Source organism: Oryctolagus cuniculus, chromosome 1, assembly GCF_051225735.1.
Source record: "Oryctolagus cuniculus isolate XC-2025 breed Fujian yellow rabbit chromosome 1, ASM5122573v1, whole genome shotgun sequence".
NCBI classification, from domain to species: domain Eukaryota; kingdom Metazoa; phylum Chordata; class Mammalia; order Lagomorpha; family Leporidae; genus Oryctolagus; species Oryctolagus cuniculus.
Window position 1 is genome coordinate 228,988,606 of NC_142867.1, and position 27,567 is coordinate 229,016,172.

The following is a 27,567-nucleotide window of genomic DNA, read 5'->3' on the forward strand; positions in this document are numbered from 1 at the left end:
CAGCTATGGCGCACACGGCGTTAAGCCTGCGCGGGCACGAGGCATCCACACCCCGAGACGTGCAGACAGAGCCGACGAGGCACGAGGAGACCATCCGTGACACCGCCGCGCCGGCACGCCTCCACTCCCCTAGGCCGCGCCCTCCTCTGCGCACTTCCGGTTCCGGCGCAGACCGGAAGTGGGCGGGCCGGCGGCTGCGCGCGGAGGAGGTGGAGGCGGTGCCCGGCGGCCGCTTCCCACCCCCGAGCCGGAGCCGGTGCCGAGCGGAGCGGAGCCGAGGTCGGTCCGGGAGCGGAGCCGGCTGAGCGACGCCGAGCTCCCACCATGGCCCGGAACACCCTGTCTTCGCGCTTCCGCCGGGTGGATATCGACGAGTTCGACGAGAACAAATTCGTGGACGAGCAGGAGGAGGCGGCGGCGGCGGCGGGAGAGCCAGGCCCGGACCCTAGCGAGGTGGACGGGCTCCTGCGGCAATATCCTTCCCCGGCGGGGCGGTCCGGCCTCCGCGCGCGCTGCGGCCTGGGCTCCTCTCTGGTGCGGCCGCTCCAGTTCCCTCATGCCGGGCTTGGGCTCCCGCTGCCCTTCCTGTCGGTCCCGGCCGGTCAGTCTGTCTCCCTTCCGACCCGGCTCCCCTCTGCGCCGGGCCGCACCGCAGCAGCTCAGCCCTGGGCCTTGGGGCACAGCTCTCGGCGGCCCCAAAGCTACGGCGACCGTGCCTCGGGCCCAGGCCCCTCGCCCCCCATCGCTCCCTCCGGCTCTTGCGGGAGATCGGGCGGCTGCAGGGGCCGTCGGGGCCTGGGCCTCCCCGGTTGCCTGCACACCTTGTGAGTAGGCGGCGGAGGGCGGAGAGGCTGGGCAGACCCAGCGGGGAATGAGGGCTGCAGCCCGGGGCGGCCTGGGGTCCGAGGCCGTGCGCTCCTGCTCCCGAGTCGGCCGGCCCCTCTGCACGCCAGCCTTGCGCACCCGTTCCCATTTCCTCGGAGCGCCTTGGGCCCTGCACCTGCACGCTCCCGGCCGCGCTTCCCGAGGGAATTTGCCGGTCCGCAGGGGCAAGAGCGGCTGGTGTCGAGCTGAGAAGCAGCGCACGGCGCATGCGAGGTGCAAGGAGGCCCAGGGCTGGACAAGGCTGTCCGTGGCCGCAGAAAGCAGGCGGCTAGGGAAGATTAAAAATAGAGGTGATTGGCGCAGCCTGCCTGGGCCCGCCGCAGTCCGAGCACGGGAAACCGGCTCGCTGGGGCGGGCGGGATTTGCCTGTGCAGACGGTGGCAGAGGAAGTGCGTGCCCCTCCCCCGCCCCTGCCGGGCCGGGGCTGGAGGCTGCCGCCGCCGGGTGGAGGTCAGATGCCCCGCGTTGAGTCAGTTGACTCAGCTTGGAGGCCCCACTGCCTTCGGGAGGAGTTCTGCGCTCCAGCCCTCTGTTTGAACTAGAATGGGTTCCAAAGGTGGAGGCTCCAACCTGTATTTCCTGCCTGGCTCACCCTGCTGGGGCAGTGGGGCCGGGGAGGGGCCCCCGGGAGGGCCTGCTGGCGGCGGGGCCGCCGGCCGCAGCGCGCGAGCCCAAGGCCTGGGCAGCTGACGCCGACCTTGCTGTGCAGGGACTTGCTGAAGGGCGCCTCTCGCTCGGCCCCTGCCTGGTTTGGTTCCTCGGGCTGCTTGGAGGCCTAGGGTCCTCTGCTCCTGGAGGGTGTGCCTCTGGGGTCAGGGGTCAGGGAGCGGGAGGTGAGCGAGTGAGGACTGAAATCCTGGGACCCAGCTGGCGGGAGGAAAGAGCTAATGTTTATTGAGTCCTACCCTGTACCAAGTATTGGACTTTAGATAGCTGGATGTAAGCTGTAGAGTTTCTTTCTTTCTTTGTAAGTATTCATTCATTCATTTGAAGGCAGTAGATGTTTTTTTTTCCGCTGGTTCACTCCCAAATGGCTGCAATGGCCAGAGCTGGCCTGGTCCGGAGCCAGGAGCCAGGAGCCAGGAGCTTCAGCTGGGTCTCCCACGTGGGAGCAGGGGCCCAAGCACTCGGGCCATCTTCTTCTGCTTTCCCAGGCACAGCAGAGAGCTGGAGCACGCAGTGGCCTCACCTGCTGTGCCACAGCGCTGGGGCAGAGGGGAGAGTTGCAGAGGGAGAGGTTACTTGACTGGGGGGAAGGGGCTGCCCGTCCTAGGGCTGTACAGGAAATGTGATGGTGGGAGGCGCCCAGGAGAGGTGGAGGACCACGGCCGTGCGTGCACACAGACCAGTTCCGCGCCGCTGCGGCTGTGTGACCTCGCACAGGCACACACCTGTCAGCCTCTGCTGCCGCCTCTTCATGGAAGGCAGCCTGCTGGGTGCTCAGCACACGACCTGGACCTGAGCGGCAGCGAGGGATTGTGGGAAGCGCTTGGGTCTGGAGGCGAGCTGGACGGCTGGACCTCGCCACCCTCCAGCAGCTTCATGGCCTTTGAAACCAGAATAGCCTTGCTGGGAGGGGTTTTCCCCCGGGATGAGCCGCCGTGCGAAAGCCCCTGGCGGGTCCGCGGAGTATCAGTTCCCTTTCTTCCTGGGCCGCCTGTTGAGAGCAGTGGTTTGGTTCTCTGAGAGGGCCTCAAGCCTGCGGGGTGCAGACACCAGCTTCCCAGGGGCGCCCTCCCTGCTGCTCCCGGCTGCTGCAGGCCTTCCCTCGACAGCCTGGTGCCACTGAGGGCGCTAACAGGCCCCCGCCCACCCCTCTCCCCCGACCGGCCTTTGCCTACCGTCTCCGGATGATTGGGTTTGCCAGGAGGGCAGGCTTCAGTGAAAAGCATGCGGGCCTGTGTTCCTGTCAGCCCGGGACCCCAGGTTAGAGAAGAGGGGCAGAGCTCATCAGCGCTGCTGGCCTAGGGACCCTGGTTAGGCTGGGGGGGGACTGCAGAGCTGAAGTGCAGGGGCTGGGTCGCCGCCCAGTCTGAAGGCAGCGGGGCGCAGGAGGCCCAGCCCTGTCTGGGGGCTCCGTTCTCAGGGGGCCTCGCCGCACGGCGCAGCAGACACCTGGTCGGGCCTGGTGCTATTTCTGAAGCTTGTGGCTGAAGCCAGTGTTTCACATGATGTAACTCGGTTTAAAATAGGTGTCGCCTTTGGGGACTTAACCCAGATTGTCATTTTCTTTTGCATGCTGGGTATTGGCAAAGAATGTGGTATCAGGATTGCCACTGAGGTTTGGGCGGGGCAGAGTGGCTCCTCTGTGGGCCGAGGGTTCTCACAGACTGGCAGTCGGACCTCTCTGGCCACGGTAGCTCCTGGAAGAAAGAAGCGTTAGTGTCTCTTCATTCCTTTAGTAGTGGAATTGATACAAAGCATCCGTGAAGAATTAGGAGACTTCCGGTTGTGCCTTCCTGCTTCCCTTTGTAGAGAGATGAGAGAGGCCTGTGAGTGCCCAGTGGGGGCAGGTGGGGCGCTGGGCGGGGCCCCTGGGACCTCACTGCAGTTGGCCCTTAGGGGCAGCTGCTTTGTGGGGAGGCAGAGAGGCGCTGCCTGGGGCTCAGGCAGCTCCAGGCTGTGAAGCAGCTGGGCCTCGGGATCCTCGTGAAGTGCCCCGGAGCGGTTCGGATTGGGCCCACGGTGCGCGCGGACACGCTTGGCCTGGCTGACCTTAACGGATGCTGGTGCACAGGGGACATGCTTCGGGCGTTCCACGCCGCCTTGCGGAACTCTCCGGTCAACACCAAGAACCAGGCTGTGAAGGTAAAGGGGCGGGGCAGGGCCCCGTCTGTGTGTGCAGCTCCCGAGGGCCTCCCTCCGGGGACTTGGCCCTGTTCTGCTTCTGTGGGCTCTGAATGCACAGGGAATTTACGGCTTCTCAGAGTCCTGTTCACACGGCCTGGAAAGAGGACAGATTACACTGCTGGCTGCGGCCTCCTCGATGCCGGGACGCGGGTCTTGACGGGGGCCGCAGCGAGTCAGCCTGTGTTCTCGAAGGGGCACCTCCTCCTCCACCTGTCCGATCCTGGCGCCTGCCCAGGAAAGCACCTCCTCCATGGGAAGTGGAGGAACTCAGTTACTCGGTCATTGACAGGCAGTACTGCGTACTCTGAGCCAGTGGGAGAATCTTAGCCCACTTTTTTTAAAAAGCTGTCTGATCCTAGATCGAGTTAGAAACTGGGCAGTGCTTCTGGCGAGCTCCTCCCACTTGTGCCTACAGTGGGGCAAGGATGGGCCCGGCTGTGGCTCTGGGCCTCACGCGCGCTCTTTCCTCTGCAGGAGCGAGCCCAGGGCGTGGTGCTGAAGGTGCTCACTAACTTCAAAAGCAGCGAAATTGAGCAGGCGGTGCAGTCTCTGGACAGAAACGGCATCGACTTGTTAATGAAGTACATTTATAAAGGGTTTGAGAAGCCCACGGAAAACAGCAGTGCAGTGCTGCTTCAGTGGCATGAAAAGGTACGTGGACATGCCGGCCCCGTGCCCAGCCCCTGCCTCACCCCGGGCTTCAGCAGGCGCCCTGCGAGAGCCGGGGCCAAGCCTCCACTTGGGACCCTTGGTCCCCTCCCCCTCCCAGGGAAGCACCTGGTCGGGCTCTGCTGTCTCTGGTACACTCACTTTATAGCTGCTGCTTTGTGCCAGGCAGGACAGGGGGCCCTTGCTGTGTGCCATGGGTGCAGGTGACCAGGCGTGGTGTGGAGTGGCAGGGATGCTTCCTGGCTGGCTGGCGCGTCATGGTACTTTCTTTGCATTGGTGGAGTCAACTGCTGGGTGAGTGGGGTGGTCCTAGGATGAAGGCTGAGCCTCCTCGCCAGCTGCGAGGGCTTCTGGCCCCGGCCTCAGCAGGCCAGAGCGCGCAGTGGGCAGCAAACACGACAGTCATTTACCATGGCCTCGTCCGCCTGCCGCTCTTCACCTGGGTGCCTTCCGTCAGGCCTGCGTGCCCACTGCCCTGCCCCGCATGCCCCCTTGACAGGGGTCAGGCGCTGGGGGCGGGGCGAGCAGTCCCCCTGCGCGACGTGGAGGCCACTCCAGTGGGCCGGTGTGCGTTCCTGTGCCTCGGGCAGCGCTGGCAGCCTGGAAGCGAGGGACTTGCTGAGAGAGGAACTGTGGCTCTGCCGGGCGTGCACGGTGCCTGGGCCCGGGCCACTCCTGCTGCCGGAGGCGGTGGTCACGTCGCAGGAGTCCTTTCTCCGAGGGTCGGCACATGCGGTCAGGCTGGGGGGCGTGGGCCCGTCGTGGCCAGCCAGGTCTCACCTGACACATTTCCTTTTCCTGCTCCGCAGGCCTTAGCAGTAGGAGGACTAGGCTCCATTATTAGAGTTCTTACAGCAAGAAAGACTGTTTAAAAGTCAAAGGACTTGTTACCTCGAGAACTTTGGATGCCCAGGCCGGTGCAGAAGGGACTGACAATGGACCACCTTCCTAGGAGCGCCCGACTCGACTCTTCCAGGACTCGTGGCCACTGAAGTGTATTTTATTTTCAAGGTGGAGGGAGAAATCGTCTGTTTCCCAAATCCTCTGCAGGACCTGATCGTCTCTTTTGCCTTCGTCTACACAGTACTGCAGAACGGGCACTGGGACCGGACAGAGAGGCTGGCCAGCACTGGTCAGGTGGAGCTGTGCGTGCTGCCAGCTGAGGCTGGGGGAGGGATGGTTTGGGCAGGTGCAGACCCAAGGGCTGTGGTGAAAGGGACAGCTTGTGGGAAAACCCGAGTTTGTACAGACCCCCGACCTCCCGGGAAGGTGGGCTCTCGGGTTCGTTGTAAAGTGCCTGCTGCATCAATAAAGCTCTTGGCTTCTTAGTATACACATCGCGGTGTCTTGTCTCTGAAAGGTAGGGTGGGATGGGATGGGAACGAGAGAGTTTGGCTGTTCCAGGAACTCTGGACGGGCTCGAGAGCGTCCCTGCTTGGCCGCTGCGAGCCTCGGCTGAGAGGTTTGCTCAGTAACTGTTGTTCCTCACTCCTTTGACCTGGGTGTCACTCTGGAGCTCACTTAAGCGAATGCAGAGCCAGGCATTTGATGATCAGTCAGGTCTTCAGTCTGTGACTACACTTGGTCTGCGCTGAGGGTGGGCCTGAACACCCCTGGTTCCCAGCTCCGGCTCTGCTGGGTGCAGCAGCAGCGTGAAGCATCAGCAGGTTTTCTTTTCTTTAAGTATTTATTTGAGAGGGAGAAAGAAGCTGAATGAGAGCTTCCATTTGCTGCTTCACTCCCAAGTCCTGCCGTGGGCCCAAGCTCAATGCAGGCCCCCACGGGGGTGGCCAGGACTCAACAACTGTTCAGCATCGCTTCCGCCTCCCAGGGTGTGCACAGCAGGAAGCCAGAACTGGTAGCGGAGCTGGGATTCAAACCCAGGCACTATGGGATCTACTGTGGGATGTGGGGTCCCAAGCTCCTGCCCGGACAAGGGTTCTTAAAAGAACTAAAAGCCGGGCACAGGGAACAGCCAGTGGGTGCGAAGGAGGTGATGTAACCACTCACAGCAAGCCCTCTTTTCCAGCTCACGGGAGAGCTCTGCGCTGTCAGAGGTAGGGACCCGAATGCCTCTGCAAGCTCCTCTGACCAAAGCACCCCCCCCTCCCCGCTTTGTAGAATGACTGTGGTCTTTGGGCGGTAGGACTAGGCTGCTGGCTGCATTAAATTACACGTTCACCCAAACCTGGCTGAGTGGGGAGGGGTTCTTTCTGAAAGACAGTTCTGTAGCCCTTGAAGTATTGGAAACAAGAGACAATGTACTAGCAGCAAACCAGGCAAACAAGCACTGAGACAGCAAACCATCCAGGAAAACCCCCGGCAACTGCATCGGAATTGAAGCGCTTTAATCAAAAAGTGTATTGCACCACAAGTGAGTTTTCTACAGCAGTCTCAGGAGTACAATCCTATTTACAACACTGAGTGAGATCAAGAGCAACGTCCATAGAAAGGGCTATGTATACTGCCTTATACAGGACATTTTATACAAGTGAAAGTGCACGAAATCACTTAGAATGTTTACTCCATTCTTCCCCTTAAAGCTGAGGGAAATTCAACATGCAGGAGGAACCCTGAATCCGAGCAACTCCTCCCTAAGGGGACACACTCCTAGGCCCCAGGACACCTGAGGCGGGGGTGACCCGCCCCCGGGGCAGGAGAAGCCGGGCGGAGCAGACCCTGCCTCCCAAGTGTTACAGCTGCCCCAGCAGCTCGCACTCCTCCTACCAAAGTGACGGAGCCCAGGGGACGCCGGTTTCGTGTCGCCCACCAGGGAATGGAACGCAGCGTTCTGAGGGACCCGAGCGGCAGGCTGCCCGGCACTGCCCTGGCTGCTGTGGCGCGGGGCAGCGCCGGTGAGCTTCTGCCAGGCCTGTTCGGCATCTGCCTATCCGTATGTGCATGTACATACGTGCAGTGACCCAAAGCCTAACTGAGAAACACCTGTACGTCACTGGATACGGACACTCCAGCCACTCTTGTTCATTTAGCCAGCGAGACTCACTGAAGTATCAATCAATCAATGGCTTCCCTTTCAGCTGAAGGACGCGCCGTGTCCAGAACAAGCGTCTCTCCTCTCCTCAGCAGTAACGGATCCAAGCTCTGGGCGGCCGGCGGCGGGGGTGCTGTCAGCTGCTGCAGCAGTGCCACCTGGGCCTCTGGTGTCAGGGGCAGCCCCTCCCAGGGTTTGGTCCAGGCTGGGGGAGGGGCATTAAGCACAGGCTCCGGGCGGGGCCCAGGAGGTCCCCGGCCGCCCCGGGGCCAGCAGATGCGCAGGACGCGAGCAAAACCACAGAGGGACAGGACTCCTGCTTTTAGAAAGAATTTCCTCTTGATGCGCTCTCATTGTCCTTTAAGAACATCAGTTCAATGGATTTTCTAAGACAGAAGACATGTTTATAACAGCAAAGAACTTCAGCTATAAAAAATAGTTTAAAATGGTTTGCCAGCAACCTATCCAAGACAAGTACATTCATTAAAAAGGCCATTGAGTGTATTTGGTGCTACACTGGGATCGCTGTATTTGCTAGCTTTCTTCTGGACAGTGGAGATGCCGTCAGCAAGCTGCATGTCCTTCAGGCCACCTGGCCTCAGCGTGCCTTCGCGATGTGCACATCTGAGGGTCCAGGGGAGCGCTGTGTTCTTGGGAGGAGGGCTTGACCAGCCTTGGCTCCTGTGAACCCCACGCCCTGGCGGAGGGCCCCTCTAGAAGCCGCAGCACAGCTGAGTGTGGCCCGCGTCATCATGGTCAGCACCGCCTGAGGGCCGTGGCCACGGCTCTGCACGCTAACGGGATAGGCAGAGGCTCGGGTGCAGACAGGGTGCTGGCCAGAGCTGGGCTACCAGCAGCCCTGTGGCAGCCGGGGAGTGCCGGACCCTCCTGTTGGTGGCCAGACACAGGATCAGCTCCCTCCCGAGGTGCATGTGAGCCTGCAGGGAAGTGGGCCTTAAGTGTTGTAAACAATGTTTAGACGCTTGTACAAAATACTGCAGTTACAGTGATTAAAAACCCACCCAGACTGGTGTGTCAGCGAACTTTTCACAGAAAAAGAGTCAACCCACGGCGCTCCGTCCTCGGGTGCTTCCCTAGGACCACGGTATCCGAGGGTTTGAAATAGACGGCCGGATGCTGCCCTTGGGGGCTGGTCTGGACCCAAACCACGACATCTGCATTAGAAACAAGAGAGGCTGCTGAGCGCGGGCAGGCCGGGCACAGGAAGCAGCAGCCCCTGCGGCGGGCAGAGCAGTGAGGAGGGGGTGGTGCCAGGAACCAGTCTGCGGGGCCAAGAGCCTGTCCTCACGGCAGGAAACGAGGTGACAAGGGCAAGGGCAAGGAGTTGGAGGCAGCTTTTAACGTCTGGGAGCCGGGCCAGGCCTGGGGCTGCTGGCGCAGGGGCACCTCCCACACACGCTAGGCCTGCTGCACAGGCACAGCGGGCGTTTGGGCGTGCGGCTGACCTCACCGAATCCTTCCTAGGTCAAGTCCATCACCTGTGCACAACCGAGCGGCGGCAGGGCGGCAGCTGGTCCGCTGCAGGGCCGGGCTCGCTGGGTGGGGGAGGCCGGGCGGCGGGAAGCCTACCTTGTACTCCAGGGTCTCCTTGAGCATGCTCTCTTCCTCCTGGGAGAAGTTCAGCAGGACCGACACCGCCTTGATAAGATGAAAAGCCTGGAACAGAGTAAGTTTTGCTGTGGGGTGGGGAGTGGGGAGTCAGGGGGCTAAACAGAGCATTTCCTGTTCTCGCCTAGCAAGAAGTGGACGGTGGGCAGGGTTCAGGCCTTCTGAGGTGGAGCAGCGGCCGCGCTCCCCTGAGCTCCACGTCTGCTGGGACGTCCCAGGACTGCGGGCCGCGCAGTTCCCAGGGCTCTGGCCTTGGCGCCCAGGTCAGGGTTAGAAGTGGCTCCTGCAGCTCCCACCAGGAGCCTGTGCCCACCGAGCTCTCCCCTACCCGTCGCTTAGCAGGAGGCACGGCTGAGTGCCCACAGGAAGGAGGGGACGGAGGAAGTGGGCTGGGGGAGCCATGCACGCAGGGCTGCCCGTTACCTCGGATTCCCGACAGGACATGAATTTTAAAACAACGTGCTTAAGGTATTCGAAGTTGATCTCGCGGGCATCGGTGAGGTCGGCGTTACTGGTGACAGAAGGTGCCAGGGTTGGCATCTCAGGGCCAGGCTTCTCTCGAACATCAAAAAGCTCATTATCAGGTCTGATTTTCTAAAAAACCCAAAAACAAGAAAAGGAACAGATGCTATGGCACAGTCTTCAAGTTGGGTCTAGAACTTTTCATGGGAGGCCCAGCCTATCCCCAGTGGGTTCTTAGTGGCAAAGACCAGATCTGAGAAGGGCTCAGCTCCTCCAGGAGGGGGCGGGAGGTCACGGGAAACTCAGACACTGCTCTCCTTGCCAAGGACACGGCCCTGCGGCAGTAAGCCCCCAGCCTGGGGCCGGGGCTGTTCCTGTCTGCACAGAGCCACGCTGCCCTCTGGAGGAAACCCATTTCCAGGGAGGCTGCGGGCTGAGAAGGCAGGCGCCCGGGCTGCAGAGCCCTTCTCGGAGGTGGGTTCACAGAGGCAGGGCCGGCGCACCACCAGAGCCCCCTCCGATCAGAGAGCAGGGGCCCAGTGGGGATGCAGGGCGCGGGCGGGGGCCAGCAGGGGAGAGGGCTGTGCGCCTGGGGCACTCACCAGCTCCTTCTGCAGAGTCTTTCTGAGCTCCAGCATCCTCTGCTGCATCTGCTTTATGGTCTGAGACAAAGCCCCACCCCCACAAGGCCGTGGTTAGAGGCCCTCCTCCGCGGCTCTGTCCCCTCCCACCCGGGAGGGGTCTGCACCAGGCCCGCGCTCAGCTGCCTCAGCCACGTGCCTGCTGCTGTGGGGCTGTCCTATGTGCTCAACACTGCGTGCCACGCCTACTGCCGGCGGCGTCCTGGGCGCTCAGTCCTCAGGCCCCTGCCAGCACCGCTACAACCGCTCCTTCGCACTTGTGTTAGGTGAAGGAGGGCACAAGGCCAGACTCACGGCTCCCACCGTCACTGTGGTTCTCCTCAGACACCACAGGCATGTGCAATACTTACTTTTTATTAAATCATTTATTTGACAGGCAAAGTGACTGAGAGGGAGATACATTCCGTCCACCAGTTCACTCCCCAGATACAATACCCAGGTCTGGGTCAGGCCAAAGCCACGAGCCTAGAGTTCCATCTGGGGCTCCCATGTTGGTGGCAGGGGCCCAGGGACTTGAGCCACATTCTGTTGCCTTTCCAAATGCAATGCTTATTATTATTTTTTAAAGATCTATTTATTTACTTGAAAGTCAGAGTTACACAGAGGGGTAGGGGGAGGAGTAGGAACAGGGTAGAGGGAGGGGGAGGGCACTTGGGCCATTTTCTACTGCTTTCCCAGGCCGTAGCAGAGAGCTGGATCGGAAGCAGAGCAACTGGGTCTTGAACCAGCGCCCATATGGGATGCTGGCACTGCAGGTGGCGGCTTTACTGGCTGTGCCACAGCACCGGCCCCAATGCTTATTATGAACAGTGTGAAAGATCATGGTTTTTCTGCACAAGCCACCAACATTGGCTTTCATTTCTTTTTTTTATTTATCTTTTAAAAGATTGATTTATTTGAAAGGCAAACAGAAAGAGAGGGAAAGACAGATCATCCATCCAGTGGTTCATTTCTCAAAAGGCTGCAACAGCTGGGGCTGGACCAGGCTGAAGCCAGGAGCCAGGAACTCCATCTGGGTCTCCCACGTTGGAGCAGGGGCCCAGGGACTTGGACCATCTTCTGCTGTTTTCCCAGGTGCATTAACAGGGAGCTGGACCAGAAGTGGAGCAGCTGGGACGCTGGAGGCACAGGTGGCAGTTTACCCTGCTGGACCACAACGCTGGCCCCCGAGTTTTCATTTCAAGGAAAAGCTGGAGTTTGCTTTGGCTCCCCAAGAGACATAGCCAGGGCTGCTGCTGTGGTGTAGCAGGTAAAGCTACCACCTGCAGTGCCAGTGGAGTGGCTGGGACTTCTGATCCAGCTCCCTGCTGGTGTGCCGGGGAAAGCAGCTAAAGATGACCCAAGTACTTGGGACCCTGCACTCAGATGGGAGACCAGGAAGAAGCTCCTGGCTGGCACAGCTCCAGCTGCTGCAGTCCTTTGGGGAGTGAACTAGAGAATAGAAGATTTTTCTCTGTCTCTAACTCGGCCTTTCAAATAAATAAATCTTTAAGAGAGAGAGAGAGAGAGAGAGAGAGAGAGAGAGAGAGAGAGAGAGAGAGATATAGCCCCGCTTCTCCTGGGGAGTGAGGTCCTCAGTCAGAGGACTGTGAAATGTGTCTAGCTCCTCCCTTTCTGAGCATTTTTTCATTTTTTTTTTTTTTTTTTTTTGGACAGGCAGAGTGGACAGTGAGAGAGAGAGACAGAGAGAAAGGTCTTCCTTTGCCGTTGGTTCACCCTCCAATGGCCGCTGCAGCTGGCGCACTGCGCCGATCCGAAGCTAGGAGCCAGGTGCTTCTCCTGGTCTCCCATGCAGGTGCAGGGCCCAAGGACTGGGCCATCCTCCACTGCCTTCCCGGGCCACAGCAGAGAGCTGGCCTGGAAGAGGGGCAACTGGGACAGAATCTGGCGTCCCGACCGGGACTAGAACCCGGGGTGCTGGCGCCGCAGGCGGAGGATTAGCCTAGTGAGCTGCAGTGCCGGCCCTTTCTGAGCATTTTAAATGACCTGCAACATGGCCAATTTTATACAATTTTATAAAACGGCTCAGTGTGGTTTCAACTTGTATTCTCCTGGTTGACTATGAGGCTGGACCTCCCCTTAAAAGTACATTTACAGGGCCAGTGCTGTAGCGTAGCAGGTAAAGCTGCCACTTGTGGTACCAGTTCAAGTCCCAGCTGCTCCACTTCTGATCCATCTCCCTGCTGATGTGCCTGGAAAAGCAGCAGAGGACAGCCCAAATGCTTGGGCCCCTCCAACCAATTGGGAGACCTGGAAGAAGCTCCAGGTTCCTGGCTTCAGACCCGCCCAGCCCCAGCCATTGTGGTCATTTGGGGAATGAACCATGGATGGAAGATCTGTCACTCTGTCTCTCCCTCTCTCTCTCTCTCCATAACTCTGCTTTCAAATAAATAAATGCATCTTTAAAAAAAATACATTTACAGGGCCGGTGCTGTGGCATAGCATGTAAAGCTGCTGCCTGCAGTGCCGGCATCCCATATGGGCATGAGTTCGAGTCCCAGCTGCTCCACTTCTGATCTAGCTCTCTGCTGTGTCCTGGGAAAGCAGTGGAAGATGGCCCAAGTCCTTGGGCCCCTGTACCCACATGGGAAGATGTGGAAGAAGCTCCTGGCTCCTGGCTTTAGATCCACACAGCTCCAGCCACTGCGGCCAACTGGGGAGTGAACCAGCAGATAGAAGACCTCTCTCTCTCTCTCTCTCTCTCTCTCTCTCTCTCTAACTCTGACTTTCAAATAAATAAATAAATCTTTTTTAAAAAATACATTCACTATTTCATGTTACGCATTCTCTTACATTTTTGGTCCATCAATTTCTCTAATAATTACTATAAAGTCCTATTATGTGCCTGGTGCTATGTTAGAGGCTGGAGAAACAGCAGTAAACAAAACAAGACAAAATTTCAGCTCTCAAGAGGGAAAAGAATGAGTGAAAAACCACACAGACCATCAGAAGGTGCTAAGAGGAGCGAGAGAAAGACACAAGGAGTTAGGGAGCTCTGTGGTGAGGGTTCGGGGGCAGAAGCCTGCCTCGCTGCTGAAACAACACGGGGGAGAAGGACGGACGGAAGGGGGAGGGAAGAGCAAGAGCCATCAGAGCGTCTTCCAGACAGAAAGCTCAGCAAGGGCGAGGCCCTGAGGCCCACGTGGCTGGGGGCGATGCAGACAGAGGGCATGCGCTGAAAGGTGATGCTTCGCAGGCCGCTGCAAGCACTTGGACTTCTGGGACAGAGGAGTGAGGGGGAGCAGAAGTTCAAGGCTATCTTCTGGAGGAGAGAGGAGGAGGATAGGCAGTGGCGATGAGAAGCAGTAGATTCTGGCTCTAGTTTGAAGGCAGAGCCAAAGGATTTGCTGCTGATGCGGATGTAGGTGGATGCGGCCCAGGCTTCACCATGAGATAGGCTAGATGGCAGCACAGAGCGGCTAGGCGGCCTGGCGAAGCCGACGTTTGGCTTCAGATGTTCAAGGTTGGATGCTTGTTAAGACACCCAGAGAGGCAGGAGTCTCAGTGTGCACAGCCACTTGGGCTAGAGGCAGGCAGAGGGGACGCAGCAGCGTGGGGCGTGGGTGAGATCTCACGGCGGCGGGCAGCCTGCGAGGAAGAGGCTGGAGACACAGTGGGGGGAGGCCGACCCTCAGCTTAGGCCAGGCAGGAGAATCAGCAGTGGACTTTCGGACTTTGGAAACGTGGCCTGGGGGGGAAGCGAGCATGGGAAGAGTGGAAACGTCCAGGGCACAGTCACAGGTGTCCCGCAGGCTTGTCCCGGAGGGTGGCGGAGGAATCCGGCGGCGGCAGGGGGCTGGGAGACAAGTGCTTCTCCAAGATGGCCTGCATCAGCACAAACGATGGCGATGGCGCAGCCAAGGCAGAGAAGGGCGGAGTGATGCCGAGTGGGTGAGGAAGGGGTGCCCCGAGAGGTGGATGGAGGGGCACCACAGTAACAGGAAGGCCCAGGGCACGGGAAGTGACAGCTGTCTTGTAGTGGAGCGAGCGGGGCATCAGCGGAGAGCGAGGACAGAAGAGGCGGGAGCAGAGGAAGAGAGAAGCCACGCAGAAATGAAGCTCTGGGGTGGGCACACGGTGCCGCAGCTGACCACTGCTTGAGCCGCCTGCATCCGAGCATCTCAGCTCTGGCTCCCGATTCCAGCTTCCTGAAACTGTGCACCCTGGCAGGCAGTGGAGACAGCTGAAGTATTTGGGTCCTTGCCGCTCATAAGGGAGACCCTAATGGAGTTCTGGCCTCCCGGCTCTGGTCTGGGCCAGTCCTAGCTATTGCGAACACTTGGGAGTAAACCAGTAGATGGGATATATCTGTCCTCAAATAAATAAGAACTTTTTATAACTTTACAAACATTTGTTTATTCGAAATGCAGAGTTACAGCGAGACAGAGATCTTCCATCTACTGGTTCACTCCCTAAATGGTTACAATAGCTGGAGCTGGGCTGATCTGAAGCCAGGTGCCAGAAATTTTTCCAGGTCTCCCATGTGCGTGCAGAGGCTCAAGCACTTGGGCCATCTTCTACCGCTTTCCCAGGTGCATTAACAAAGAGCTGGATTAGAAGTGGAGCAGCCGGGACTTGAAAAGGCGCACAAATAGGATGCTAGTGCTGCAGGCTTTGGCTTTCTCTCTCTCTCTTTGTAATTCTGCCTTTCAAATGAATAAATAAATATTAAAACAAGAAATACACTCAGTATGTCATTTTTAAAATCTGTATTTAGGGGCCAGCGCTGTGGCGTAGGAGGTAAAAGCACCACTTGCGACACCAGCGTTCCTTATGGTCACCAGTTCGTGTCCTGGTTGCTCTACTTCAGATCCAACTCCTGGTTCAGAATGGCCTGGGAAAGCAGTGGAAGATGACCCAAGTGTTTGATCCTCTGCTACTCATGTGGGAGACCTGGAAGAAGCTCCTGGCTCCTGGCTTCCACCTGGCCCAGCCCTGGTCCTTGTAGCCATCTGGGGAGTGAGCTAGCAGATGAAAAATCTTTCTGTCTTTCCTTCTATGTAGCTCCAACTTTCAAATAAACAAACAAATAAATCTTAAAAAACAGAAAAGCCAGCAAGCTGTGAAGCCATGGTGAAGGGCGGTGCAGAGGAAGGGCCCTGAGAGCGGCAGGAGTGCTGGGCAGGCCAGCACTGCACTGGGCACAGCAGTCCTGAGGCTCGAGAGACCGGCCTGCGCGACGGGGCACCCCCCAGCTGTACTTTGGCTACAGGTGCGGAGCAGGAGTGATTTAACCAGAGTTGAGGTTTGGCCAGGACAGTGTGGGAGAGAACAGAGTGTGTCGGTGAGGCAGAGGCTAGGGGACAGGCGAGGGGATCCAAGCTGTGGAGGGAGGCAGGCAGGCCCCAGGCATGGCGAGGACGTCGGTCTGACAGACAGATCATGGCGGGGGCACGTGAAGCTCCCCAAGAGGCCCGGCTGAAGACTCGAGCATTCAGAAGGCGGCTGCAGTGCTCAGCCCGGGGGAGGAAGCGCGGCAGTCGCTGCCACAGAAGTCAGGGTCCTGGTGCCTGAGGGGACGGCGAGGGGCGTGGGGGCTGGGCATCCGGGATACAGGCGGTGTCCCGCCTGGTGTCCATGTAGCTGCATGCGTGTTTGCTTTTTATTACCTCACGGAACCATGCATTTGTTTTGAACACATTTCTGTGTGTACTTTGTATGTCACACGGGGGGGGGGGGAGAGTTTTTTCTTTTGTTAAAGATCTAGAAAAAAATGCACACAATTTGGGAGAATTATTTCTGTCCAGAGCACCGACCAGCCAGCACACTAAGATTCACAAACAACAGGATCCAATGAGGCCTGAGGTGACAGGTGCAGAGGCTGGGGGCAGTGAGTCACTGAGTCTTTACCAGGTACCACAAAGCTGACCCAGCAGTAACAGACTCCTTTGTTTCATCCTCTTCTCCCACCAAACACAAACCCTTAAAAGCAAGGATCAGTGCTGCCACTCCCAGCAGCAGAAAGTACAGAGGACAGACGAGTGGCCCTAGAGCCCGGCAGGGACAGCAGAGCCAGGCTTGGGCTCTGGATAGTATCTCAAGGGGGCGAGGGGAGCACAGATGGAAGAAGATGGAAGCTCTTTGGACCAAAGAAGTAAGACTTCCCAAGAGGTGCCGGGGCACCAACAAAACCCTGAGAGTGGCCCGAGGATTCCAGCCCCAGGCCAGGAAGAGAATGAGACCCACCGCCAAGGCACAGGTGCCCTCACCTTGTTCTTCTCGGCGAGTTGCTGCTCCAAGTCCTGCTTCTCCTTCTGCAACTGCCCTAGCTCCACAGCCCCCACCTCACCATTTGGCGTTCCTTCGGTGGCTGCAAGCTGGTATGCAGGGTCTTGCGTGGCTTTCACGCTCACCTAAAGGGTGGGGATGGCTGGTTGAGAGGCAGGACGGCAATACTGAAGCTCAGCTGCAGGTGAGTGGGGAGAGGAGCAGGCTCATCTCACAGGTGTGGCCTGGCGCGCGGGGACAGGCAGCTGGCTCGGAACCACAGGTAAACTATGGCGAAGGCCCATGCCCACGGACAATACCAGCCCTGCACCCTGCTGCCACACGCAGTGGTCCGGCTGGGACTTACGCGCAGTTCGCGGGGCTCCTGGCCCTGCAGCCCCAGCAGGTCCTCGCGGGCCGCAGCTTCCTCTGCCCTCAGGCTCCGCAGGGCCTCCAGCTCACTCTGCAGCTGGTGCAGCTGCAGCAGCGCAGACTCCTGGCCTAGGGTGGGCGGAGGCAGGCGTGCAGCGTGAGCCCAGGGCTCTCCCGCGGGGTGCGCTGGGGCCAGCTCAGGCGGGCACGCCGGCCTGGCCAGGGGCTGCCTCTCACCTTTCTCCAGTGCCAGAAGATCCTGCTCCTTCTGCAGCAGCTCCTCGGTTTTCTCCTGCAGACTCTGCTCCTTCTCGTCCATCAGAGCTGTCAGGTGGGCGGCCTTGGAGGAAGCGGGGTGAGGGAAAGCCTGTGTCCTGGATCCCAGCTCCCTGCCAGCAAGCTCTGCCCATCCATCACCCAGGGCCCCCGAAAGCCTCCTGGAAGGCCGCAGGCAAGCTAACCCCTGCTCCTGTACATGTGCCCAAGTCCGTTCTCCCTAGCACAGGGATGAACACCTCATTGTCCCCTGGCCCACAGCGGGCCAACCAGCGGCCAGCTGCCCAGACTTCCGACACTGCGTCACAGCCTGCCACACACCCCACACCCGGCGGGCGTTTCAGACCGAGTCGCTCAGGGCAGCATTCCAGAAGGTGTGCTTATCCTTTTCAGAGGCTACTCTGACTCAGATCTGTGAAAGACTTAGCAAAGCCCGGAGCCAGGTAACCAGGAGCTGTGAGGCCAGACGCTAGGCCTACCATCCAGGAAGACTCTTCCCACACTTCCTGCTGGAGCTCAGCCCACTTATGTGAAGCCTTCGTGGTCTGTGGGCAGCGCTGGCCCCCTCACGGCAGGAGAGTGCAGGAGGTCGGTGACATGGCCTGTCCCACAGGGAGCATCTAACACCGGACCCCAAGGCAGCAGAGGGCGTCCCATGTGGTGCAGCTTCTTTAGAGCAGTCCCCTCCTGCCCCCCCCACCCCCGCCTCCTGGAGCAGGTCCCCCCCACCTCCTAGAGCACGGGGCACCACAGCTGCCTGTGGTCCAGACCGGGTCCACGTGAACCGCTGCTCTGACCAGAAGGGGGCGCTCCAAGTCAGTCCCCTGGGGGCAGGCCTGGACCCCCACCTTGCCTCAAACAGGGCCCACCTGTTGCTGGAACTCTTCCCTTTGCTTCCGCACCTCCTCCAGGGCTTGGGCCATGGCCACACTCACAATCTCTCTTTGGCTCCATTCTTCCTACAATCCAGAAGAGAGGTAGGAGAGACAGCCCCACACCAGGTGACACCCTTTTAGCCGCAACCTCACATGCAGCCTTGCAGGGTTACAGGAAACCCTTCCCGCGGCCCAAGATGCCATGGCTGCCTGCTAGGCTCGAAGGCACCTGTGTCCTCCGGACAGCCTTCCAGCTTCTTGGCAAAGGGCACACCACTGAGGGTCAGCTTCCTGTGAGCACACTAGCCAGTACCCAGGCCAAGGCCAAGGGGAGAGACGTAGGCCCATGAGAACAGGAAGCTGGCCCGGGACAGCTGGGTCACAGGGAAATAAGCACTCATTGACTTTTCATAGGGCCGAATGTCACTAACTCATAAGAATTAGCCCATTTCATAGGAGAGAACACAGAGGTTCTGAGAGGTTAAGTGATTTGCCCAAGGTCCTAGAGCTAGGAAGTGGCACAGCCACACTGAAAGTCAGTGGCAGTCCAACCTCAGAGGCAGAACCTTTGGATACCAGAGCCCCTGGCCCGAGCGGTCTCGACCAGGAACAGGGCTGCCTCACTGGCCTTCTGCCGGGCACAGGACTGCCTCCAGGACAAACACACGGTCATCCTCCAGCATGCTGAGGCCATGCTGCAGCGCCAGCACCCGGACGTCTGATTTCTCAGGTGCTGGACACTGCTCACAGAGAAGCCCTGGATTGAATGTGGTGATGTGTGTGGCCTCTCCACCCAGAACCCCTCTCTCTTTTTGGTAAGAGCCTCATTGTTCTTGGTCCTGACTCCTGCCCTGAAATTGCACATGGTCTGGCAGCGCTGCGATACTGATACCCTGATTTTGCGGAATGTGACTTAGACCTGGCTCATCACAGCATCTCATCTTTTTTTCCTGTTGTTAAAGTTTATCTTGGGGCCGGTGCTGTGGCACAGAGGTTCATCCTCCACCTGTGGAACTGGCATCCCATATGGGTGCTGGTTTGAGTCCCAGCTGCTCCACTTCTGATCCAGCTCTCTCTCATGGCCTGGGAGAGCATAGAAGATGGCTCAAGTGCTTGGGTCTCTGCACCCGCGTGGGAGACCCGGAAGAAGCTCCTGGCTCCTGGCTTCGGATCGGCACAGCTCCAGCCGTTGCAGCCAATTGGGGAATGAATCAGTGGATGGAAGACCTCTCTCTCTCTCTCTCTCTCTCTCTCTCAGCCTCTCCTTCTTTCTCTGTGTAACTCTGACTTTCAAATAAATAAATCTTTTTTTTTTTTTTTATCTTATTAACCATTAGCTGCCTATCTATCTGAAAGGCCAAATGACAGAGAGAGGAGACAGAATCTTCCATATGCTGGTTCACTCCATAGATGGCCACAACAGCTGGGACTGGACCAGACCGAAGCTGGTGTCTGGTGTCTGGGGCCTGGTGTCTAGGGTGGGAAGCAGACTCATGTCAGCTCCATCCTGGAGAACTGCACTTGCTGCTTCTAATCCAGTCATGTTTGGTCCCAGAGAAATCCTCTTGAGGTCAGGGCTTACCAGCTTCCACTCCGAACCCCCAAGAATCAGCCAGTATAGAAGTGGGCCTTTGGCTTAGTGGTTAAGACACCTGCATCCCATATCGGAAAACCCAGGTTTGACACCTGGCGCTGGCTCCCGATTCCAGCCTCAGGCTAATGCAGACCCTGGGAGAGAGCAGTGATGGATCAAGCAATGAGTCTCTGCTACCCACCAGGGGCACGTGGATTGAGTTCCTGCCTCCTGGCTGTTGTGGGCATTTGAAGGGGGAACCAGTACATGGCAGACCTCTCTCTGTTTGCCTCTCTCTCTTTCTCAAACAATAAAAATCAGCCAGTGAGGGACTAGGCTGGCACAGGGGACAGGACATATGTGTCTCTAAGTCTGCTGCATCCTAGCACTGTGGCACAGCAGGTTAAGCTGAAGCCTGCAATGCTGGATCCCTCATCAGAGTACCAACCCTGGCTGCTCACTTCCTACCCAGCTTAATGCTTGTGCACCTGGGAAGGCAGTGGAAGATGGTCAAGTACTTGGACCCCTGCCACAAACGAGGGAGACCCGAATGGAGTTCTGGGCTCCTGACTTTCAGTGCTGGCTGTTGCAGCCATCTGAGGAGTGAATCAATGGATGGAAGATCTCTGTCTATCCTCTCTGTAACTCTGCTTTTCAAATAAATAAAATAAATCTTAAAAAAATAAATAAGACTGTGCTGGTGCCACAGAGCTCCCTAAGACCCCTGGGACCGAGGTGGAAGGCTCCAGGCCAGATCTGCTCAGCAGAAAGCATGGCCTATACTTTGCATGAGCTGCAGGCCACCTGCACACAGCAGCTCTCTCACTTAGGGATGCGCCTGGCAGGAGCTCACAGAACATCTGTTTTGAGAAATATGGATAAAACTATTCTAAATACATATGCACCTAATTACAGTGCTTCAAAATACATGAGGCAAAGACTGACAGAACTAAAGGAGAGACAAGGGCCGGTGCCGCGGCTCACTAGGCTAATCCTCCGCCTAGCGGCGCCGGCACACCGGGTTCTAGTCCCGGTCGGGGCGCCGGATTCTGTCCCGGTTGCCCCTCTTCCAGGCCAGCTCTCTGCTGTGGCCAGGGAGTGCAGTGGAGGATGGCCCAGGTGCTTGGGCCCTGCACCCCATGGGAGACCAGGAAAAGCACCTGGCTCCTGGCTCCTGCCATCGGATCAGCGCGGTGCGCAGGCCGCAGCGCGCCGGCCGCGGCGGCCATTGGAGGGTGAACCAACGGCAAAGGAAGACCTTTCTCTCTGTCTCTCTCTCACTGTCCACTCTGCCTGTCAAAAAAAAAAAAAAAAAAAAAAAGGAGAGACAAAGCCATGATCGTAGCTGACTTAGCACATTCCTCTCAGTAACTGACAGAACAAGCGTGCACACACACACACACACACAGAATATGCAGAAGGTTTGAATAATACTATCAACCAATTTGACCTAGTTGGCATTTACAAAATACCTATCAGCAGAGGACAAATATTGTTTTCAAGTGCAATGAAATATTGATCAAGACACACTACAGGCTGGGTCATAAAATCCGTCAATAAAAGAACTGGGGGGGTAGGGGGTTTGGCGTTGTGGTGTAACAGGTTGAGCCTGTGATGCCAGCATTCCATATGGGTGCCAATTTGAGTATCAGCAGCTCCACTTCCAATCCAGCTCCCTGCTAATGGCCTGGGAAAGCAGCGGAAGATGACCCAAGTCCTTATGCCCCTGTACTTCAACGGGAGACCTGAATGAAGCTCCTGGGTCCTGGCTTTGGCCTGCTCCAGCCCTGACCATTATGGCCACTTAGGGGAGTGAACCAGCAGATGGAAGGTCCCTCTCTCAGTCTCTCTCCCTTTCTGTGACTCTGGCTTTCAAATAAAATAAATAAATCTTTTTTTTTTTTTTTTTTTTTTGACAGGCAGAGTTAGATAGTGAGAGAGAGAGACAGAGAGAGAAAGGTCTTCCTTCGTTGGTTCACCCTCCAGATGGCCGCCATGGCCAGCGCTGCGCTGATCCGAAGCCAGGAGCCAGGTGCTTATCCTGGTCTCCCATGGGGTGCAGGGCCCAAGCACTTGGGCCATCCTCCACTGCCCTCCTGGGCCACAGCAGAGAGCTGGCCTGGAAGAGGAGCAACCGGGACAGAACCGGCGCCCCAACCGGGACTAGAACCCAGGGTGCTGGCACCGCAGGCGGTGAATTAGCCTAGTGAGCCACGGCGCCGGCCAAAATAAATAAATCTTAAAAAAAAATGAATTGAAACAATTCAGAGTACTGTCTGACCAAAATGGTACTGAAATCCAAATATCAAGGAAAATTCTCCAAACATTTGACAATTAGCCACACATTTAAAGTCTGTTGTGCTGGCTTCTGAGTCAGTGCCTCTTGGTCTGTACTCGGTAAAGCAGGGCTCAGGACTTCGCAAACCGTATCCGCTCTCTTTCTGCAGGTGCAGGTGAAGTGGAGCTGGACGGAGACGTGAGGGCGAGGGTGGGAGAGAACACGCCCTGCCCCTCCTGCCGGCTTCCTGCGGCATCGGTGAACGTCACTTCAGCACTCCTCTGGCAGCAGCCATGTTTTCCTGAAGCAGCTGCTACATCCATGTGGAGCCAAACCCATTCACTGGCTCATCCCGAACACGCTCACCAGTGCCAGGTCTGTGTCAAGTCTGTGGAGCTCTGTTTCTCATTCCCAAATTTAGTAATTCCAATTTCTTCACTGTGTTCCCGTAGTCCTGCATTTGGAAGCTTCCTGCCATGCCGCCTTCCTGACGTCACTGTTCTGGGACCAGCTGAAAACTTCACATTAGAATACCTGTTCTTGGCTGGGTACTTCTTGCAGGGGTTAAGCTGCTATTTGGGATGCCTGAATCCCATTTTAGAGGGCCTGGGTTCAAGTCCTGGCTCCGTACCTGATGCCAGCTTCCCAGGAATGTATACCCTGCCAGGCAGCAGGTGATGGCTCAAGTATTTGGGTTCCTACCACCCATGTGGAAGACCTGGATTGAGTTAACTGGCTCCTGGCTTCAGCTTGGCCCAGTCCTGGCTGCTGCAGACTTTCAGGGAGTAAACCAGGAGATGTGTGATATCTGTCTGTCCCTCTGCTTTTCAAACATACAAAATCAATGTTTTCAGAAGTTGGTTTTTTTTTAATCATATATTCTGAAATACCTGCAGTTCCTACCTTCTGACTGGACCATGTATGACACTGCAGGGGTTGGATTTTCTGTTTCTTCTGTCAGTATAATAGTTTCCTACTGTTGCTGTAACAAATTACTTCGACCTGACTTAAAACAGAAATTTATTATCTCACAGTTCTAGAAGCCAGAAATCTGCATGGACTCTAGTGGGGCTAAAACAAGATGTTAGAGAGACAGGTAAGAGAGAGGTCTTCCATCTGCTGGTCATTCTCCAAATGCCTAGCACAGCCAGGTCTGGGCCAACCCAAAACCCAGGAGTCCAGAACTTAATCTGAGTCTTCCAGATGGGTGGCAGGGACCTAACTACTTGAGCCATCACCCGGTATACACTAGCAGGAAGCTAGACTGGAAGCAGAGCAGTTGGAATTTGAAAGAGGTACTCCAATATGGGATGTGGGCATCCCAAGAGGTGACTTAACAGCTGAGCCACACACTCACCTCATGAATTCTGTTTCTTAATTGCAAAAAACAGGCTTTTATATTTTTATTACTGATTTTTAGCTTAACTGCACTGTGGTCAGAGAATGTAATTTAATAGCACTTCAATCCTTTGAAATTTCTTGAGACTTGCTCTATGGGCAATTTTTCCAAACATTCTATGTATATGTGAAAAGGATATATGAAGGTACTTCAAAAGTTTGTGGAAAATGGAATTAAAAGGTACCTTTGAGTTACTTTTTTGTTCCTTCTTTAATTTCTAATTATTCATTTATTTGAAAGGGAGAATGATGGGACAGAGGGAAAGACAGAGAGAGGAAGAGATCTTCTATCTGCTGGTTTGCTGCCCAGATGCTGGTAACAGCCAGGGATGGGCCAGGGCAAAGTAAGGAGCCAGGAACTCGTCTAAGTACTTGGAGTCATCACCTGATACCTCCCAGGATATACCTTAGCAGGGAGCTGGATCAGAAGCAAAGGTGAGATTTAATTCCAGGTACAGCCACCTATATTTTATTCAATGCCCAACCCTATATTTCATTTTTTAAACCTTACTTTCTATTCTCAATTAACTTTTTAATAAAAGATTTTATACATTTATTGATTTGAGAGGTAGAATTACAGAGAGGGAGAAACAGAGAGAAATGTCTTCCATCAGCTGGTTCACTCCCCACATAGCCACAACAGCCTAAGCTGGGCCTATCCAAAGCCAGGAGCCAGGAGCCAGGAGCCAGGAGCCAGGAGCCAGGAGCCAGGAGCTTCTTTTAGGTCTCCCACATTGGTACAGGGTGCTAAGCGCTTGGGCTATCTTTTACTGTTTTCCCAGGCCAGAAGCAGGGAACTGAATCAGAAAAGGAAGAGCCAGGATATGAATCAGTGCCCATATGGGATGCTGGCACTGCAGGCGGAGGCTTAGCCTACTACGCCACAGCACCAGCCCTTTTAATTGACTTTTCAAAACTCTGCTTTCCCCTTTTTATAAGACTGGAAGTTATACGCTCTTTTATTGCTTTTTTAGAAGTCAGTCTGGAGATTACAAAAACCATTTTTGTCTTATCAAAAGTAAGCCAGCAGAGGGGAACTCTCCACGTCTGTTGCTCTCTCTCTCTCTCTCTCTGACTCTCAAATGCCTACACATTTCATACTGAAGTGCCTGGTTTTGAGTCCTGACTCTATCTCCACTTCCAGCTTCCTGCTCCTGTGCACCCTGGGAGGTAGAAGTTCACTGCTCAAAGGGCTTGGGTCACCGCTACCCATGTAGGAAACCCAGACTGAGTTCCTAGCTTCTGGTTTTGGCCTGGTCCAGTCACAGCGGCTAAGGGCTTTTGAGGAATGAACCAGCTTTGGATTGGCCCACCTTGGCCCATTGTGGCCATTTGGGCAATGAACCAGTGGATGGAAGACTTCTCTCTCAAATAAATAAATAAATAAATATATTTTTTTAAAACAGCTTTATGAAGCTATAGCTGATGATCAACAAAGTGTATACTGAAGGTATGCAAGTTGACGAACTGTGCTGAAACTGATATGGGGAACAGGCAGGGAGTTAGGGAAAGTGAGCTGGAAGATTTCCCCACAACTTCTGTTTCACAGTCATGCACTTTAACTCCTTACATACCAATTCAGTCCACACTTCACCATGATGCACCTGCATCTCTCCCAGGGCTGGGAAAAAGGAGCTAACGTGATCAACAGGTCCAAGCTAAACTCCCCGTGGAGATGCTATGAAGCCCCCAGAAAACCTCAAGCACACAAAGTCCCGCCCACATTCTACCTATTTGTATACTCAATTAGGGCACCACTGCCGACTGCATAAGGAGACTGCTGGAAGTGGAAGTGCCCCTCCTCTCGCCTTCTGCCCTTTCTCATCATCGGCAGCTCTCTGGCCCTCTCACAGCAAGTATCTCTCCTTGTAGGGTTAGCTACCCTAGTGCCTAAATTTATATTACTCTCTGTCAATAAATTCTCTGATTTTTACATTTTATTTATGCCTCTGATTTGAATTCCTATCTCATATGGGTGCAAGGACTTCGAATAAAAACTGGGACACACATTCCTACAACAAAACTATCACTACAACAGTAAAAATATCCATTATCCAAAGTTTGCTTATGCCCTTCTATAATTTACTTAATTTATTTCACAATCTATCAATCTACTGTATTAATTTCAGCAAATTCATTTCTAAAATTCTACTTAATTCTTTTTCAAAACTGCTTTCATTAGTTTCCAAATCCCTGCTGAAATTTAGAATTTTGTCTTTTCTCTCCTTAAGCACAGTAAAGCACTGTCATATCTGAGCCCCTGTGAGTTTGTCTGTTCTTGTTGCTTTGTATTTTTGTTTGCCAGGTATCTTTGATTTTGTTTGCCTTTTCAGCCTCCCAAGAACACTAATAACCTAGGATTACTTCAATCTAAATTGGCTCATGAGGTTTTTCTGGCCATTCCTGTATCCTTACTTCAGTGCAAAGTCGGGCAGGTGTGGTGCTGGTTACTCCCTGGTCACCCTCATTCCTCCTGCATGTCCTCTTTTGTTCCAAACCAAAGCTTAAAGGCGCTCTCAGGCTGGACCCAAGGGAGTGGCTTAAAGTCCAACTTTTATTCTGAACTCTGAGAAGCTGTAAAAAGCTTAGGGAACCTTTCAGGTTCTCAGGTTCTCGAGATCAGTGAATTCCCTCAGAGCCAAAGCTGCTCCACACACCGGGCTCCCCTCTCCAGACAGGACAAGTCATTCTTCAGTACCCTGCAGGCTCGCCCACGCTTTTAAGCAGATGTTTTCCTACTGTGGCCAGCTTTTCTGGCAGTCCTCAGGGCCTGAGTCGGTCTGCACTGCCCAGTCTGCCTTTATTGGAAGTGGGAATACCTCTAGTGTCACTTGAACCTAGTCTGGTCAACTTTCCCCACTACTCCACAGCAAGTCTTGGTCAAGGCTGCCAGTGCGACGGCCGACTGCTGCCTGGCCAGTCAGCAGCACCTGACAAGGACGCGCTGCAGGACTCGGCCTTCTCCTGCTCCGGGTGCTACCCTCCCTGCAGCTCCTGCGGCGCCTGCTCTGCTGCCTCTTCCCTCTGAGCCCCTGAGCGTCCCAGGGACCTGGGCCTTCACTGAGTCCTTCAGCTGTGAATGTCATCCGATGAGCTCTGAATTGCTATCTCCCCTGAAGCACTGCTCTGACTTCTGGGCTTCCTAGCCAGCATACTACCAGATGTGCCCCAGTCACCCGGTTAGCCCTGAGCGGCTGGCTGTGATTTCTGCCCCCTCTCCCTGAGACACTGCACAATGTCTAGAGACACTTTCGGCTGCTGTCAGTGAGGGCTGCTGCTGACATCTAGTGGGGAGACCAAGGCGTTCCTCAACAGCCTGCAGTGTCCATCTGCAGCAGCAAAGCGCCCCCAACAGACTGATGCGGCCTCACATGTCAATAATGCTGACACTGAGAAACCCTGAGTCACAGGCACCAAACCCAGGACTTGTCACCAACTCCTTTTCCTCTCATCTCCTTATTTCATCAGTGTCAAGTCCTAAAAGCTCCATCTCTACAAAAGATCCTGAATCTGGTATTTCTTCCTCAATCCCCTGCTACCATGCTAGTCACCTCTCGCCTGAATTACTACCAAGCCTCCTGAAAGGATTGTTATTTCTGTCTGTGCCTCCCTTACAGAAAATTCTCCACATGGAGCCAGAAGAATCCTTTTAAAACAAACCTTCTGGCCGGCGCCGCGGCTCACTAGGCTAATCCTCCGCCTTGCGGCGCCGGCACACCAGGTTCTAGTCCCGGTCGGGGCGCCGGATTCTGTCCTGGTTGCCCCTCTTCCAGGCCAGCTCTCTGCTGTGGCCAGGGAGTGCAGTGGAGGATGGCCCAAGTGCTTGGGCCCTGCACCCCATGGGAGACCAGGAGAAGCACCTGGCTCCTGCCATCAGATCAGCGCAGTGCACCGGCCGCAGCGCGTCAGCCGTGGCGGCCATTGGAGGGTGAACCAACGGCAAAGGAAGACCTTTCTCTCTGTCTCTCTCTCACTGTCCATTCTGCCTGTCAAAAACAAAACAAAACAAAAACAAAACACACACACACACACACAGCAACAAAAAAAACAAACCTTCTACACCACATCTGTGCAATGGCCTCTTGTATGTTCTAATCCCGCCTCCTCCTTCCTATTCCTGCCACCAAGCTGAAGTCACACTGGCTTTCGTGCTGTCATTCCAACAGACCAATTTCCTCTTTAACAGCCTTTATCTTTGTGATTCTGTTATTATTATTTTCTAGAATATTCTTCCCTGAATACCCATCCACTTTGCTGGTCTCTTCCACTATTCACATCTTTTGCTCGAATGTCGCAAGAAGCTTCCTTGACCATGAGTTGGAAAGCGTCCTCTCCCTCCTCGGTCCCTCGCTTTGCTTCTGCTCTTCACAGCACTTCCTACCACCCACACTGGTTTACTGTCCTAGTCACAGTTCCACAGGGGAGGAAATTTGCCTGCTTCACTCACTGCTGCATCCCAG

The 27,567-nt window shown here is 55.8% G+C and overlaps 2 protein-coding genes and 1 long non-coding RNA gene across 16 annotated transcripts in view; 1 reads left to right on the forward strand and 2 right to left on the reverse strand.

Annotated features, from left to right (window-relative positions):
• The first annotated feature begins 182 nt into the window (after positions 1–182).
• ARPC5L (actin related protein 2/3 complex subunit 5 like) lies at positions 183–5,746 on the forward strand. Of its 2 annotated transcripts, XR_011382131.2 has the most exons (5): positions 183–473; positions 3,621–3,693; positions 4,210–4,386; positions 4,570–4,664; positions 5,214–5,746. XR_011382131.2 is itself a non-coding variant. In XM_070056888.2 (4 exons), the coding sequence occupies exons 1-4, from the start codon at positions 325–327 to the stop codon at positions 5,274–5,276; spliced, it is 462 nt and encodes a 153-aa protein (XP_069912989.1). In that variant the 5' UTR covers positions 189–324; the 3' UTR covers positions 5,277–5,746. The 2 variants fall into 2 exon arrangements, 1 of the variants encoding a protein (XP_069912989.1); XM_070056888.2 differs by lacking the exon at positions 4,570–4,664 and having other exon boundaries at positions 189–473.
• LOC149128891 (uncharacterized) lies at positions 1,754–3,614 on the reverse strand. The gene is made up of 2 exons (XR_016212053.1): positions 2,727–3,614; positions 1,754–2,542 (listed from the first exon to the last, which is right to left on the reverse strand). It is a non-coding gene; the product is annotated as an uncharacterized LOC149128891 (long non-coding RNA).
• A 989-nt stretch (positions 5,747–6,735) lies between the features above and the next one.
• The window catches only part of GOLGA1 (golgin A1), a 69,401-nt gene continuing 48,569 nt past the window's right edge, over positions 6,736–27,567 (reverse strand). For 11 of the 13 annotated variants that reach the window (XM_089302531.1, XM_008273323.5, XM_070056808.2 and 8 more), the window contains 8 exons: positions 17,853–17,942; positions 16,945–17,047; positions 16,703–16,836; positions 16,338–16,481; positions 10,090–10,149; positions 9,449–9,619; positions 8,987–9,073; positions 6,736–8,571 (listed from right to left, as the gene is read on the reverse strand). In XM_089302531.1, the coding sequence (XP_089158657.1) occupies positions 8,491–8,571; positions 8,987–9,073; positions 9,449–9,619; positions 10,090–10,149; positions 16,338–16,481; positions 16,703–16,836; positions 16,945–17,047; positions 17,853–17,942 (870 nt within the window). In that variant the 3' untranslated portion in view covers positions 6,736–8,490. The remainder of the gene's footprint in view (positions 8,572–8,986; positions 9,074–9,448; positions 9,620–10,089; positions 10,150–16,337; positions 16,482–16,702; positions 16,837–16,944; positions 17,048–17,852; positions 17,943–27,567) is intronic. The other 2 variants (XR_016211979.1, XR_016211996.1) reach the window with 1 other exon arrangement.

Coding starts and splice junctions, on each gene's coding strand:
- ARPC5L (XM_070056888.2), top strand. CDS start 325: ATGGCCCGGAACACCCTGTCTTCGCGCTTCCGCCGGGTGGATATCGAC. Junction 3,694..4,209: donor CCAAGAACCAGGCTGTGAAG/GTAAAGGGGCGG, acceptor TTTCCTCTGCAG/GAGCGAGCCCAGGGCGTGGT. Junction 4,387..5,213: donor TGCTTCAGTGGCATGAAAAG/GTACGTGGACAT, acceptor CCTGCTCCGCAG/GCCTTAGCAGTAGGAGGACT.